We start from the raw sequence: 16,710 nt of genomic DNA, 5'->3' as shown, positions 1-16,710 counted from the left end.
TGAATCCGTGCTGGTTGGCATTTATACTCCTGTTCCGTTCCAGGTGCTCCACCACTCTCCTCCTGATAATCTTCTCCATAATTTTGCATACTATACACGTCAATGACACAGGTCTATAGTTTAGTGCCTCTTTTCTGTCTCCTTTTTTGAAAATGGGAACTACATTTGCCGTCTTCCATACCTCAGGTAGTTGCCCAGTTTCCAGGGATGTGTTGAAGATTGTGGTAAGTGGTATGCACAACATATCTGCTCCCTCTCTAAGGACCCATGGAGAGATGTTGTCCGGTCCCATTGCCTTTGAGGTATCGATGTCCCTTAGCAGTTTCTTCACCTCCTCCTCATCTGTATGTATGTCGTCCAACACTTGTTGGTGTCCCCATCTGGTCTGTCCCCCCAGAGTCCTTCCTGTCTCTACTGTAAATACTTCCTTAAATCTCGTGTTGAGCTCCTCACATACCTCTTGATCGTTTCTTGTGAGTTCTCCACCTTCTTTCCTCAGCCTTATCACCTGGTCCTTGACTGTTGTCTTCCTCCTAATGTGGCTATACAGCAGTTTCGGGTCAGATTTGACTTTCGATGCTATGTCGTTTTCATACTGTCGCTGGGCCTCCCTCCTTATCTGCGCATACTCGTTTCTGGCTCTTCTACTAATCTCCTTGTTTTCCTGGGTCCTATGCCTCCTGTACCTTTTCCATTCTCTGTTGCACTTAGTTTTTGCCTCCCTACACCTTCGGGTAAACCAAGGACTCGTTTTGGTCTTCCTATTATTTCTGTTTCCCTTGGGAACAAAACTTTCCTCTGCCTCCTTGCACTTTGTTGCCACATATTCCATCATCTCGTTTACTGATTTTCCTACCATTTCTCTGTCCCACTGAACCTCCTGCAGGAAGTTTCTCATACCTGTGTAGTCCCCCCTTTTATAGTTTGGCCTGTCCCCTTCAGTTCCTGTTACCTTCTCCACTTGTAACTCTACTATATAGTCAAAACTCAGAACCACATGATCGCTAGCTCCAAGGGGCCTCTCGTAAGTGATGTCCTCGATGTCTGAACTGCTCAGGGTGAACACAAGATCCAGTCTTGCTGGCTCATCCTCCCCTCTCTCTCTGGTTGTGTCCCTGACATGTTGATGCATGAGGTTTTCAAGTACCACATCCAACATCTTGGCTCTCCATGTTTCGGGACCCCCATGTGGCTCCAGGTTTTCCCAGTCGATCTCCCTGTGGTTGAAATCGCCCATTACCAGTAACTTTGCTCTGCTCGAGTGAGCTCTTCTTGCCACCTCAGCCAGTGTGTCCACCATCACCCTGTTGTTTTCTTCGTACTCCTCTCTTGGCCTCCTGCAGTTCTGTGGTGGGTTATACATCACTCCAATGACTACTTTATGTTCTCCGGACTGAATTGTACCTACAATGTAGTCTCTTTCTCCAATCATGTCCATGCCTTCCATTTCCTCAAATCCCCATTGGTGTTTTATGAGCAGTGCAACCCCTCCTCCCCCTCTACTCCTTCTATCTTTCCTCAGGATCTGATATCCTGTTGGGAAGATTGTGTCTGTTATTGTCTCAGCGAGTTTTGTTTCTGTGACTGCTATGATGTCTGGGGATTTTTCACTGATTCTTTCATTCCACTCCTCATGTTTATTCGTTATTCCATCAGCGTTTGTGTACCAAACCTTTAGTTTCTTTTCTATCATTGTGGTCATGCAAGTATATTGGGGTTGGGGGAGCGAGAGCCTTGGTGGGGGCCTATATGGGGCTGTGGTGTAGGTGGGGTATGTGTTGATGGGGGTGGGGTCAGAATGCCCATAAGGGACAGCTGTTGGGGTGAGGTTTGTGATATGGGGGTTGGTGGCAGAGGGAACAGTGAGTGGGTTGTAGTATAGGTTGCTCAGTTGCGTTGGGAATGTTGCGGGTGGGGTCTTTTGGTGGGAGATTCTGTGGGGTGTGTTTGCCCTTCCTCCTGTGTCTGGGTCCTGCTCATTTTCATTGCTTCTCGTTCCTCCTTGCGTCTCTGTACCCTCTCTTTCAGTGTAGTCCTTTCTTCTTGTGTTCTGTCGCGGTCGAGGTATACTCTCTGGTACCCCTCTTTGTCCCTCAGTCTTGCTTTCTGTGTGTGTGTGCGCGCGTGTGTGTGTGCGCGCGTGTGTGTGCGCGCGTGTGTGTGTGCGCGTGTGTGTGCGCGCATGTGTGTGTGCGCGTGTGTGTGTGCGCGCGTGTGTGCGCGTGTGTGTGTGCGCGCGTGTGTGCGTGTGTGTGTGCGTGTGTGTGTGCGTGTGTGTGTGCGTGTGTGTGTGCGTGTGTGTGTGCGTGTGTGTGTGCGTGTGTGTGTGCGTGTGTGTGTGCGTGTGTGTGTGCGTGTGTGTGTGCGTGTGTGTGTGCGTGTGTGTGTGCGTGTGTGTGTGTGTGTGTGTGTGTGTGTGTGTGTGTGTGCGCGTGTTTGTGTTTGCTGCATATGTTGCTTTTATTGGCAAGATCGCTGAATGATCTACAATCTACATGGTCAAAGGGCTCTCTAGATGTCAAAAGTCTCTACCTATTTTAGTTGCTGCTACTCCTGGGCACTGTAGACCAAGCTGCTACTACTCCTGGGCACTGTAGACCAAGCTGCTACTACTCCTGGGCACTGTAGACCAAGCTGCTACTACTCCTGGGCACTGTAGACCAAGCTGCTACTACTCCTGGGCACTGTAGACCAAGCTGCTACTACTCCTGGGCACTGTAGACCAAGCTGCTACTACTCCTGGGCACTGTAGACCAAGCTGCTACTACTCCTGGGCACTGTAGACCAAGCTGCTACTACTCCTGGGCACTGTAGACCAAGCTGCTACTACTCCTGGGCACTGTAGACCAAGCTGCTGCTACTCCTGGGCACTGTAGACCAAGCTGCTACTACTCCTGGGCACTGTAGACCAAGCTGCTACTACTCCTGGGCACTGTAGACCAGGCTGCTGCTACTCCTAGACACTGTAGACCAGGCTGCTGCTACTCCTGTGCACTGTAGACCAGACTGCTGCTACTCCTGGGCACTGTAGACCAAGCTGCTACTTGGTCTACAGGTTTGCTTGTAGTACGTACTCTGATGGCTCTTACATACGTTACAGGTTCTGAAGGACTCTAGTGCCGCTGTCAAATTTGGTAGAGGCACATACACGTCCATGATTTTGGTTCTTTAACTAGAGGTTTGGTAAGTTGGGGAGAAAGAAGGATAGGTAAGGAGGGAATGTGTTGGTAGACAATTTTACGCTTTCAGCTTGCGTGTTCTGCTTACATTTAAGTCATTTTGTGTGTGAGAGAGCGGGGGGAGGGTTGTGGAGGTTAAATTGTACCTCCTTGTCCCACATCTTAGCTGGCCATGTACTTGTTTTTCAACCCTGGCCCCGAAAAATCTCTCCCTGGGATGAACTGCTCAAACACCAGTAAAAACGGTAATAAGTTTAATGAATGAACATGAATATACAAATGATAATTACAGCAGAGGTTACATAACATTACATAGTTCATTTCATGTGTAATCGACGGGTAAAATCCATGAATACAGACTTTAATTCATAATGCACAGCACTAATTTTTATCTCTTCGACCATATAACTCCTGGAGTACCATCGGTCACTGACCACAACTGTTCGTTTTTTATACATTACTGACTCTCATCTACATCTTGAAGTACCTAATTTTTAGCGTTGTCTTCTGTCTTTTTGATGCACAGACTGAACCACCACTTGTCACTGTCCAGCCTAAAGTACAGAGGAAGGATCGAGCCTTCACCACTCATTTTGTTGAAAGACCCACAGGGTTTTTAGCACTTCATTAAATAAAAATCGTGAAGGATCTCTTTCAGATTACTTTGCAACCACTCTAGTAACACTGGGCTCACTGCCTAGCTATCATGCACTCGACAGGTGATCACAGGGGTTTCTTCTTTGTTTCAGTACCCATTTTATCCTATAAGTTACCATAGAGTCGTTATATCCAGCGCTCTCTCTCTCTCTCTCCGCTTTCTTAAAACTTTATATCTCTTGTTATTACATTTAAAAGTCTTCCTGGCTTAGCAACTTCCTGCTGTGCTCAGCCATTGCACTTTTATTCCTTATGAAAATATTCTCAAACTTCTATTTTCTTATGTTCTCCTGTAATTATTCGATCATGGCCCTTCAGGCCTTATCTAATTCTTCATTGGCATTTTCCTTCTTAAATGGCATCAAGAGTGTTTTCGGCTTTGACTTTATTACATCATTCACGAATTGCTCTACGACACCCATTCATACCTCCATGAATCCTTACCTCCCTATTTTCTGTTAAGTGTGCTCTGTATTTTTTTCACGCTTTGTCACTTATTACTTAGTCTTAAGTCATCACGCTACTTATTTTTAATAGAGTGATTAATCTCTAGGTCCCATGGGAGTTTTTCTTTATCGTTTTTACCACGTTTGTGTGTCTGCTCTGGTCTCCTCGATGGCGCCCCTAGTGTATTTCTCCACTAATGTGTACAGTTATACTATGGGGTGTGTCTGTAATATCCTTGCTGGCGTATTTAACTTGCGAATATTGCCTTCGCTAATGCCTTTGGATCTTGCATTTTTCTTCGTATATTCCTTGTCCTTCCTTCACATTCTACCGCCTCGTCCAATATCATGCCTAATATTCCCTTGCCTTCGAGAGTATCCAGTGAGCACCCCTTCCTGGGTAGTGGGTGGTTACCGTAACCTGGTGGTCTTCAGGTCGTAAGGTCAGGAAGAATGCATGATGTTTCGTCTTATGGACTAGTACATGTTCCCCTGAAGGCAATGTTACCACATCCATGGCGCCAGCACCCACCTGCAGTAATACCACAACAACTGTAGGTTCGTAAAGTAAAAGGACACAAGTGCAACTAATGTGACATTTATTGTGGCACAATAAATGTCACATTAGTTGCACTTGTCCTTTTACTTTACATATTGTCGGTAATTCTACCAACTTTATTACAACTGTAGGTTCACCAGTTTTGAAGTAACCGTTTTAGTATAATGTATTTCAGAGCATATTTAGTTAGATTAAAACTTACCATTTACCTGTTATAAAACTTACCTGAGGGCCAAAATATAGAGGCATTTGGCGTATGCCAGCGACTTCAGGAATAATTAAGTGATGTCCTTCTGGTAGCGATGAACACACCAGAGCGTATCGAACCCCACCGAATCTTGCTGGAACAGGCTTGAACCTGTTTAATTAAATATATGGGTCGGGTTTATTTTTTGTGCATTTCTTAATATAATTTATAATTTATTGATCAAACAAATGTCTACGACTAATCTCACAATCGGTTAACTCTAGATATTCTACTGCCATTATAGAAAAAAATAGGCGAAGGGATTTGGTATTTCATATTGAAAAATCTATATAAATGTTTAATAGGAAAGGTGGAAGTAGAGCTTGGACTTGTCTACTAATACTACTGTCGCTTTCACTACAACTATTTTGTGTGTAGTTCATGGTCACCCCGAATACTCCGTAAATTAACTTCAAAGTTTCATTGACAGGTTTGCTCCTGGTATATAGTTGAGACCAATATTTACAGTTTTTGTGAAGCCAGTTATTTGCTTGCATTTCCAGCTTTTGAGGTCTGTTTTATTTTTTCATGACTGTGAAAACTTAACTGGCATCTGTGTTGCTCCTCCTGCCTCAGAGTTTAATGTCATAGATTCATTTTACTGAATTATATCACGGCATATAGATAAAAAGAACTAAAAAAATAAAAAAATAACTAAAAATAATGAAAAGTAAAAAATAGATGTGATGCATTGCTTTACTATTGTGCATATTTAAAATTCATTTTCAGCCTCTGGCCACTGCACCAACATACCCAGACCTACACCTGCGGCGATTTTTTCCCCAAAATCGTGCCATAATCAAACTGGGCTAATTTATTTTGTAAGTCCCATTTACAATTTTGTTTAGTAAATTGTGTAAAGGATGAGGCTCCAAGTTGAATGAACAACATGTTGGTTACATCCATCCATACAAACACTTCTCCATTACAAACCACTCGACAGGTTCCTCTTAAAGAGCCAGTCATTGATCCAGGACTGAAAGTTTCTCTCTCACTGTCTACCTTTATTTCAGCTAACAATGTTCTATGGAGCTTCTCTTCAAAAGGTTTATATTTATGGAAACAATTTTGTCCTAGTATTTGTGTATGTAATTGAATAAGTTTAGTGAATTTGTTAGACAAGATGTTTATTTCCGGATATTAAGCTAACTTCTTTAAACTTGGCCATCTCGTCCTTAATGAAGGATTTGCTTACCCAAAATTAATGCCAAGTTAATGAGACAGTTGAGAGCACAAGTTCTATTTTCCCTCTTAACTGTTGGAGTAACTTCTGTTGACTTTGAATAGTTTGGTAAGTCACTTTCTTTTGATATGTCGTCCAGAGTGTTTTAGGTGACTAGTTCAGAGTTCATCAGGTTAGATTGCTTGTCGAGTTGTACAGTATATAAAGAGGTTTTTATTCTCCATTGCACCGGTGCCGCTAGTGAAAATTCGTATCGTAGCTTTCATATTTTTCTGCCCATGTCCTATTTGATAAACACTTCATAGTTGCTACCTTTAACGTCTGCAATTTTTTTTCGAAAATTCTCTTATCTTTTTTTTTTGTATTGTCTTTGCAAACGTGCGTTTGGACGTCTTGTATTCATTACTTTTTGAATCATGATTGTCGTAAGAGGCGACTAAAACGTTGAGGACAAGGAGCTAGTAACCCTTTCTCCTGTATAAATTACTAAATTTAAAAACACACTTTTTTTCTGTCACTCAGCGTCGGTGGAATACGGCCGGTGTGATATATATATACATATTGTAGTCAGTGTTTTAGCTTTTTTTTTTTTTTCTCCCAGAACGAGATCCACTATATTAGCACCTCGTGAAGGGGTCGTGACAGGTTATCGAGTCACCCACTATTATTGTATAGGCTATTAATATTTGCTTTAATCTTGCAAGAATGTTCAGTTCTCTCTATTTAGGAGTATAATTTTTAGCATTAAAAAACTTCTATTAAAATTATTCAACAAATTAACATACTCCAGTTCTTCATCTTTTTCACATTATGGCTTGCTGTCTCGTTTGTTAGTCGTGTCATTTTGTCATATCTTGATAGCATTCCCATGATAAATTGTTCCGTTATCTTCGAATATCGTAATAAAGGTCGTTTATCTGACTTGCATCGCTGGTGACCTGTACGTTAAACTATTCGTACCCACCTACGTCATGAAATCGTTTGATCATCTTTGTCTTTGACCACTGTCTACAGGCCAATGGCGGAGGTGATCAGACCCAATAATACCCCCGGTGTACGCCAAAATTGAAGATCATACGCTGCATCGCTGCTTTTAGCCAAGTAGTTAAACCACATTTGTATAACAAGACTTGCTGTGCCGCATCCATAAGGCCAACGACACACCGAAGGATAGCCAGCATCCGCTAACCGGCCACAAACTCCAAGAAATTATTTTTTTTTTCTTTTAGGCCTAATGTTGAACTAATTCGTAAAGAAATATTATATCACCTTCCTGAGATCAACAGTTAGCTAAAGCTATTCTCTCACCAATGAAATTTGTTTAAATGTTGAGGAAGGTATTCCCAATAATTCTTCCAAATATTTTATTAAGTCAACACTTCTTCCTAATTCCCCAGGACTAACAGGGCCATCAATGCTATACTTCGGTTATATATCATCTACTCTCTTTTTATTCCCGAGAAGTGTCTTGTTAATTCTTTGTGTTTGTCAAGTATACTTCTTCCCCCTCAGTCCCTGGGGAAACAATTCCTCATCATGTTGTTCTGGCATAATTTCTTATTTTGCTTTCTTACAAGCGTCTCTTGCGATACCAATGTTGGGTTGTTTGGTTAGTGAAACTGAGTCACGTTTGCCTGTGTGATAAGATAGTATACGTACAAGGGAAAGTCAGATAGCAGATGACCTTAGGCTGTCTATCGAAGCTGTACGGCTGAGAAGGCCTAACTACAGTCTTATCCTACTTATGTCACCACTATTACCACTATGCCCTGAGTAGTCCATGATAACTAATCATCTGAGTTTAGCCAGCTCTTAAGACTTTGTTTTTTGCCTTTACAACTTCAGTAGGCAGTTTGTGCCAGGGTTCTTCAATGGGCAATCTTTTAAGGGCTCTGCAACTGAAAAAAAAAAAAAGCTTTAACCGCATTTAGGTGTGTGTGTGTGTGTGTATACGTATGTACTCGCCAATATGTAGTTGTAGGGGTTCACTTCTGGTTTCGAGAGCCATATTGTATTTCTTCTTAAAACTGTGCATGAATCCTGTCTCTACTACTTCACGCGCTGTATAATCCTACGGGTTTAGTGCTTCCCCCTTGATTATAATAATAATAATCTACTACTTCACTGTCCAGGCGTTCCACTCAGTAACTACCGAGACTGAAGAAATACTTTTTAACATCTGGTTGACTCGTGTGTTTCAATTTTCAGCTGTGCCCTCGTGTTCCTGTTTCCAGCCTTTCAAACAATGCCCCTGTCCATCCTGCCAATTCTCCTCAGTATTTTCTACGTTATCGTCATATCACACGCAATCTTTTTCATCTAGTGTCATCAGGTTTAGCTCCTTTATTCTCTCCTTTTAGGACATACCCCTTAGCTCTAGGATTAGTCTCATTGTAAACCTCTGCATTTGATCAAATTTCTTGACATGCTTGACAAGGTGTGGGTTCCATACTGTATAGTGTCGTGATTGAACGCTTAGGTTTCTGAACGCTAGTCTTAGATTTGCTAGACGTGCACTTGCTTCAGCAGTTATTTGGTTGATGTGCGCCTTATGCGATGTGCTCGGTACAGTGCTCACCCCGAGGTCCTTATCCTTGAGTGAGGGTTGCAGCCTTTGCCTCCGATCCTGTACTTCGTCTGTGGTTGTGTGTGTGTACTCGCCTATTTGTGGTTGCAGGGGTCGATTCATAGCTCCTGGCCCCGCCTCTTCACTAATCGCTACTAGGTCTTCTCTGTCCCTGCTCCATGAGCTTTATCAAACCTCGTCTTAAAATTATGTATGGTTCCTGCCTCCACTACGTCACTTTCTAGGCTATTCTACTTCCTGACGACTGTACGACTGAAGAAATACTTCCTAACATCCCTGTGGCTCATCGGAGTCTTCAACTTCCAATTGTGACCCCTTGTTTCTGTATCCCATCTCTGGAACATCCTCTGTATATTATATGTCGTTATCATGTCTCCCCTAACCTTTTTGTCCTCCAGTGTCGTCAGGCCGGTTTCCTTAAAACTTTCTTCGTAGGAGTGTGCGTGCGTGCCTGGGTGAGCGCCTGCGTGACTGACTTACTGACTATTAGTTTCAAATGCCCATATGTGACCTACCAGAAGAGTGTATTAGGTGAAGGGGATTGTAGTTGTGCTAGGGTGTGGTTGACAACTACTAGCCTCCACAGGTGATCGTCCGGCTGAGCACTCAGCAGGTGGCTGGGCTGGTCAGCTGCTCGAAGGTAGTAAGTCGCATTATCCAGCGTCTGTGAAACCAACATAATAGCGATTAATATAGATCATAAGTGGCAAACTGGTCTAATTTGGGCACAGTTTCTCACGCTATGTGAAATATGCACAGAAGGGTAGACATAAAGGGAGTTATAGAAGAAAAAGGAGGGGACGAAGAATTTCTTTGGATTGATTATTAACCCAGGAGAGTTATTTACTAAGAATAACCCCGAGATAAATTAGTGTGGTTCATTTCCGTTGGGATCCTTGGTCCATCTTTCTCAGTCTGCTTCCACTCGTATATGAATTCAAAGGTAAATACAGTTTAACAAAGTCCTTGGAGTTAAGAAGGCATTACAGTTAATGGTTAAGAGACGGGGAGCCAGGAACTATAGCTTGACCCCTACAACAGGCAGACAGCATGAGGCTTGACTAACCATGAAGGGTGAGGGGATGGAGAGGTTGGTAATGAAAGTGTCCAGCTTGGGTAATCCTCCTATCTCATACAAGACCACTGTGTTGATGATATCGACCCGGGGCTCCAGCCACCACCTGTCAATCACTGTTCAAAATGTTATCAAATACAGTCTTGCCGTAAAACATTACACATTTATAAATTTGACAATTTAGTTTAAAACAAATAAGGCGTTTCACTATGGAGGATATACCTGACATATAAAGGATTTTGGGCTGCAGTTTAAATGTTTACTGGCAATATTTCTGCAGTTTTGATTTAATGTAATCATTATGCACCCTCGAGTTACTTGATTATTGGCAGTAGTGGAAAAGTTAGAGGCACGTAAGAGGTCCAAGAATTATACTTCAATATTTTATAGCAATGCGTGTTGCAACGGCATTGAATTGCATATGAAGGGTTACCTGATAGTTACCTCTTGACCATTTCCGGCCTCAGCGAGCTCACAACCAGGTCCCAGACCAGGATACATATAATACCTGGTTACAATTCTAGGGTTTGATATACTAATTCTTGTGCAGCTCTTACATAAAAACTCGGTAGAAAAGAAGTTAATGGAGGCTGGACCTATGTGACTGCCTGCTGTGACCACCACCATCTTTATCACCACCATCTTCATCGTTACCACCTGTGACCAACAGTAAACAATCTCACCTTAAAAACTCTGTGGCTTTGCGTCTGATCTTATTAATGTGTCTTGTGAAGCCATGAATTATGCTTCCCAGGTGGATATAATCTCGTTCTTCAGTGTATGGCATCTCTTCTGACAGTGTCCGCATCCTCTGCTTCACCTGTTGGACCAGTGTAAAAACTGATAATGGCAGCTGTCAAAGTAGCTTAGCGCACTTACAACTGTCCTACACTAATAAACCACACTTACAAACTATAATCTAATCCAAAGTATTGAAAGAGTAGAAGAAAGGATAAGAGACGTAAGACAAGACTTGAGTAATAGTGTTACGCCTGCTGAGGCATGATGGTATCGCAAAGTTGACGCTTGGAAGCTGGTCATAGCCACAAACAAAAAAACTTCTGATCAGACCACTCAGCTATAGTCAGAATATTAGAGGTAAATGATGAGCCAGGGAATGAACCTTAAAGATCTCTTTTGATACCAAGTTTATCAGAGCATAAAATTGATACCGATTATTTTTGACTAGACAAAGCTTTATTTATTTTTGACTAGACAAAGCTTTATTTATTTTTGACTAGACAAAGCTTTATTTATTTTTGACTAGACAAAGCTTTATTTTTGACTAGACAAAGCTTTATTTATGACTAGACAAAGCTTTGTTACCAGTAAACATCTTTAAGAGTCGCTAAATTACGAAGATCGTCTCAGTACCTTGGCAGCAGCAGTCCATAAGTAGCCTTCAAATTGGAAATGGAAAATTAAATGACATGTCGGTCGGTCCTGGACCATTATCAAATCTCAGCTAGAGAAAGGTCCAAGAGGGATTGAAGCATTGTTTAGCTTCCATTTCCAGTTTGTGGGTTAGTGACGAATTACCTAAATTATTGCCAATTCCCGTTAAAAATGAGCAGACGCGAGAGGAAGGCCCAGAACTTACTTTGTCCAGGTACTTGAGTCTCAGGGCCTCCAGGGCGCTGTAGAGGTCCAGGACGTTGTAGAGGGCACGGGCGTCGTAGGTATTACTCACGACGCCCACTTCCGCCAACCTCTTCTGGAAGAACTCAAGGAGATCCATATCTCGCAAGAGGGCCTGGAGCTGCGGCTTCAAGTCTTTTAGTGTCAGGTGTTCAGGTGTGTTCCGTAGCAGAGCCAGGATAATCCGGGTGAAGTTGAGGCACTGACCGTACAGCTCCGTGATATTGTTGACCTGATGGAAGTCAAAAATAATTGTATGTATCTGGCTGGCTTTCAATCTCTTGCTCTTGCTTTTTTTTCTGTAGTCCTTAAGTTCATTCGCAATCACTTTCGTTCTCACTCTCGATCACTTTGTCCTCTCTCAACCATTTTCACTTATTCTCTCTCATCCTCACTTGCTCCACCTTTCTCCTATCACATAGGATATCTCGCAGCACCTGTTTCCTCTGGCAAGTGGAAAGTCCGGATATGTTCAGAAACGTCGCTCTTGTTACTCTTTCACCCTTAGAGACTCGGGAATCAACAAGCACAGTACTCAACGAATTAAAAAAACAACATATAAAATACTGAGAGGCATTGACAGGGTGGATAAGGACAGAATATTTCAGAGATGTGACGCAGCAATAAGGGGTCACAACAGGAAGTTGAAAACTCGTACGAGTCACAGGGATGTTAGGAAGTATTTTTCTTCAGCCATAGTCTGGAGAATGATGTAGTGGAGGTAGGCTTCATACATAGCTTGAAGAAGAGGCATGATAAAGCTCGTGGAGCAGGGAGTGGACCTAGTAGCGACCAGTGAAGAGGTGGGGCCAGGAGCTATGAATCGACCCTTGCAACCACAATTAGGCGAGTACACACACACCTACCTATCCAACCCTACCCTACTCGACCCTTAACCTGCCTCCGTGTGGATCTGTCCACCTTCCGGTAATGTTGACCCTGCCTCTGAGTAGCCAAGTTGTTGAGCGTCAAGTGCATTCTGGGTTAGATAAACTTAGGAGTTAATGAAGAAAAACGTTGAGAATAGTTATATATAGTGGCAACGTTGCCTGAAGTGTGACCATCATTTCATTATCTTGTACCTCTACTTTGTTTCATTTCCTTCTGCATGTCTCTCTCTCTCTCTCTCTCTCTCTCTCCTCTCTCTCTCTCTCTCTCTCTCTCTCTCTCTCTCTCTCCTCTCTCTCTCTCCTCTCCCTCTCTCTCTCTCTCTCTCCTCTCTCTCTCTTCTCTCTCTCTCTCTCTCTCTCTCTCTCTCTCTCTCTCTCTCTCTCTCTCTCTTCTCTCTCTCTCTCTCTCTCTCTCTCTCTCTCTCTCTCTCTCTCTCTCTCTCCTTCCCTCTCCCAGCAATCCAAAATTGAGACACCAACCTGATGAACTTCTCTGTGCATCCTAGGGTGGTGTTGATGCTGCTCCTGTATATGATGATGATGGTGTTGGTGGTCCAGGTAGTGTTTCTGGTGGTGGTTACTTAACCACAGCACAGTGGGATTTCCCAGCTCCTGTGTTTGCCTGTTGAGTACACACTTCTCATGAAAAACAATTCCACCAACACTTTTTATCGTGAAAATAATTGTTAGTAATGGGTGTTATCCAGCTACCCTGAAAATGAAAGTCAACATCATTTTTTCAATAGCTGTCTTTTAAACAAAAAAAACAAAAATAAAATGAGTACACGGACTTCGCAATTCAACTTCGACATTTCTTTTCGGAGCACAATGTACTTCCCACTTCCAGGAAACATCTCCTGAAGGAGACAGAAAAAAAATTGTTTTACTTCTTGAGTGGTCAAAATATAAATATTATATACAGTGGTAATCAGACAAATTCATTATCTTTCTCTTACCCAACGGTTCGTGGAGTCTCGTGTATGTTGTGGTAGTTAATGGAGGCACCAGTGGAAGTACCTACTGAGGCATGAATATCTCTCAGCACTATCATATGTATCATCATCATCATCATCATCATCATCATTTTCAGTTGTCCGGGCTTCTGACAGCCAGTGAAGCTCTGCAGATGTAGAAACTTAACAAATCTGATTAAAACCGTATCGGAGTATAAAACAAATTCCAACCAAACAATAGAGCGAAAAACTAATTTGAAGGACCTAGGAGTGGTAATGTCAGAGGATCTCACTTTCAAAGATCACTATAATGTATTTAACACATTTGTGAGGAAATGATAGAATGGATAATGAGAACCTTCAAACCTAGTGAGACCAAGCCCATGATGGTTCTCTTCAAATCTCTTGTTCTCTTTAGGCTGGAATATTGCTGTATACTAACGGCCCCTATCAAGACAAACGAAATTGCAGACCTGGAGAATGTACAGACACCTTTCACGGCGCGCATAAATACGATAAAACGCCTGAACTACTGGGAACGGTTGAAGTCCCTGGATTTGTATTCTTTGGAACCCAGGCGAGAAAGATGCATAATAATATACACTTGGAAAATCCTAGAGGGACTAGTCCCAAATTTGCACACGAAAATCAATCTCTGCGAAAGCAAAAGACTGGTCAGGAGATGCAACATACCCCAATGAAAAGCAGGGGCGTCACGAGTACGCTAAGAGAGCACAATAAGTGTTAGGGGGGCCAAGACTGCTCAACTACCTCCCAGCATACATTAGAGGGATTACCAATAGACCCTTGGCTGTCTTCTAGAAGGCGCTGGACAGGCCCCTAAAGCCACTACCTAATCACCCGGGCTGTGGTTCATACGTCGGTTTGTGTGCGGTCAGCAGTAACAGCCTGGTTGATGAGACCCTGATCCACCAGGAGCCCTGGTCACAGACCGGGCCGCGGGGGCGTTGATCCCCGAAACCCAATCCAGGTATGACAAAGTATTACACGCATAATCATACTTTATGATAATCAGTGTTCATTTTACACACTGTAGTGGAAGTCTTAGTCACTTGCTTCATCTACTGTATAGTTAACTTTCAGTAGACTCTCCAGCCTGAAGCTGAATGAAAATAAAGTACCGTCGAAATTCAGAATTTTTAATTCATTTAGTTTTCAGTTTGATGTATACGACTACAAAATATAAAGTTAAATAGTTATGACATTTACAAACGAAAAATCCAAAAGTTAATAACATGCTCATCACAAAAAAAAAAAATACTTGGTCTCAATTATCCAAATTCTTTTCAAAATATTTAAAGCATAATCACTAATAGAAGACTTTTCCAAGGCAAGTAAATACAACAGACCATAATAACATAAGCATCTGATGGGCAGCCTACGCTATCACTCCTAGTATAGGAATTTGAATACAGTAGTTATGTCACTACAGTACTCCATAACTATAATAGTAGTAGTATTTCTTCATACGCGACGCGTAGCGAACACATCAGTGTTGATAGCCAGCTTGTGATAACATGTGTAGATAACAGTAACTCTTTGTGGCTTTTGGTAATCACATCAGTGTTGATAACATTAACTCCCTGTGATCACATAAACAACCCTGGTAAAGATAACACCACTGATAAGATAACACATTGCATTGCTCACTTCTGTAAAAGCGCACATGATAGTCTAACAGGGACGGGAACTGTATTAGAGATATACACAGAAATAATAATTATCATTATTACTTAATTTATATGGAACGCTAAACCCGTAAAGGTTATGCTGCTGGTGAATGGGAGGTAATTGGGTGTGAATCGAGGAAGATAAGATTAGTTCAGATTTTTTTTAACCTGGGGAGGGTTAGCTACCCAGGATAACCACCCCAAAAAAAGTGCGCCATCGAGAACTGTTTGTCTTGTTTCCATGTGGTCCTTTAATTTGGTCCCCCAGGATGCCTCCCACACCAGTCGACTAACACCCAGGTAAATAGGGACAGAAGGTGTAAGAAAACATAACCAATGTTTCCACTCATGCCGGAAACTGAACCACGGACATTCAGGGTGTGAAGCGAGTGTTCTGCCAACCAAGCCACCGAGCACCGTGGTATCACCGATTCCTTGGATCAAGAACCCATCATCATGCAATCACCACCTTGAAGAAACGAGAGAGGTTAAGGTCACTCGCGTGGGCCATTCAGCAGTGGTGGAGGCTCGATTCTTCGTCCGTTTATCACGACCCAGATCTCAGAGCAGTGAGGTTGTTGGTGATATAGCGATTTGAAACAGAAGCGGGTCCAAGAGCTAAAGTTCAAATCTCCACAAACTCAGATTAGGTACATACACCTAGCTAAGCGAATAAGTCATTGTCTGACTTTTTTGGGTTATCCTAGGTACTTTACACACATGCTAATCTATGTAACTATTTGTGTATACCTGATAATCTATGGAACTGTATTTGTGTATACCTGATAATCTATGGAACTGTATTTGTGTATACCTGATAATCTATGGAACTGTATTTGTGTATACCTGATAATCTATGGAACTGTATTTGTGTATACCTGATAATCTATGGAACTGTATTTGTGTATACCTGATAATCTATGGAACTGTATTTGTGTATACCTGATAATCTATGGAACTGTATTTGTGTATACCTGATAATCTATGGAACTGTATTTGTGTTTACCTGAATAAACTTACTATGAATGCACACTTACACACGTGTGAGCGTAGGTGGGTGGTTCGAGCAGGGAACTCAGAATCCCGAGTAGATTAAACTGGGCAGGACTACACGTAACGGCAAGTTTGCGCCTCTTCACCTACCATTAAATAGGTATCTGTAACTTCTAAGTAGATACCTGTAATCACAAATAAATAGTTCTCTCAAGGAACTGAACCTGACAACCTTACAAGAGAGAACGACGACCGGAGTACAGCTCAGCAAGTACAACTGTTAGAGTACATCTAGAGTACAACTCAGATAAGGTTGGGAGTACAATTCAGTGAGTACAACTTAGTACATCTCCAAGTACATTTAGTACAACTTGAAGCACGCACTCGCCTCGATACTGAAGATGAATGACTGTCTAGGCCAGAGTTTGTTGATAATGAATTTAATCACACAATCTGAACTGTTGAGTATTGTCTTCCCCCCCCCCCTCTCTCTGTAATCTATATCCTGTACGCCTCCCCACCCACCCCTTAACTGTGACTCGGTTGTCACTTGTGTCTTTTCATCCATATTATCGGTATCATATATTTAGTGAGCAATAGAGCTAGGCCTTA

At 42.3% G+C, this 16,710-nt stretch overlaps 1 protein-coding gene across 1 annotated transcript; it reads right to left on the bottom strand.

Moving 5' to 3' along the window:
* Positions 1-3,418: 3,418 nt before the first annotated feature.
* On the bottom strand, positions 3,419-16,493 carry LOC128692704 (uncharacterized). The gene is made up of 9 exons (XM_053782012.2): positions 16,458-16,493; positions 13,418-13,581; positions 12,942-13,083; positions 11,534-11,803; positions 10,617-10,753; positions 9,925-10,039; positions 9,374-9,522; positions 5,067-5,199; positions 3,419-4,814 (listed from the first exon to the last, which is right to left on the bottom strand). The coding sequence occupies exons 2-9, from the start codon at positions 13,543-13,545 to the stop codon at positions 4,635-4,637; spliced, it is 1,254 nt and encodes a 417-aa protein (XP_053637987.1). The 5' UTR covers positions 13,546-13,581; positions 16,458-16,493; the 3' UTR covers positions 3,419-4,634.
* Between the last annotated feature and the right edge of the window lie 217 nt (positions 16,494-16,710).

Source organism: Cherax quadricarinatus, chromosome 30 (assembly GCF_038502225.1).
Source record: "Cherax quadricarinatus isolate ZL_2023a chromosome 30, ASM3850222v1, whole genome shotgun sequence".
Classification (NCBI taxonomy): domain Eukaryota; kingdom Metazoa; phylum Arthropoda; class Malacostraca; order Decapoda; family Parastacidae; genus Cherax; species Cherax quadricarinatus.
This window is presented reverse-complemented; position numbering and strand designations above follow the sequence as displayed.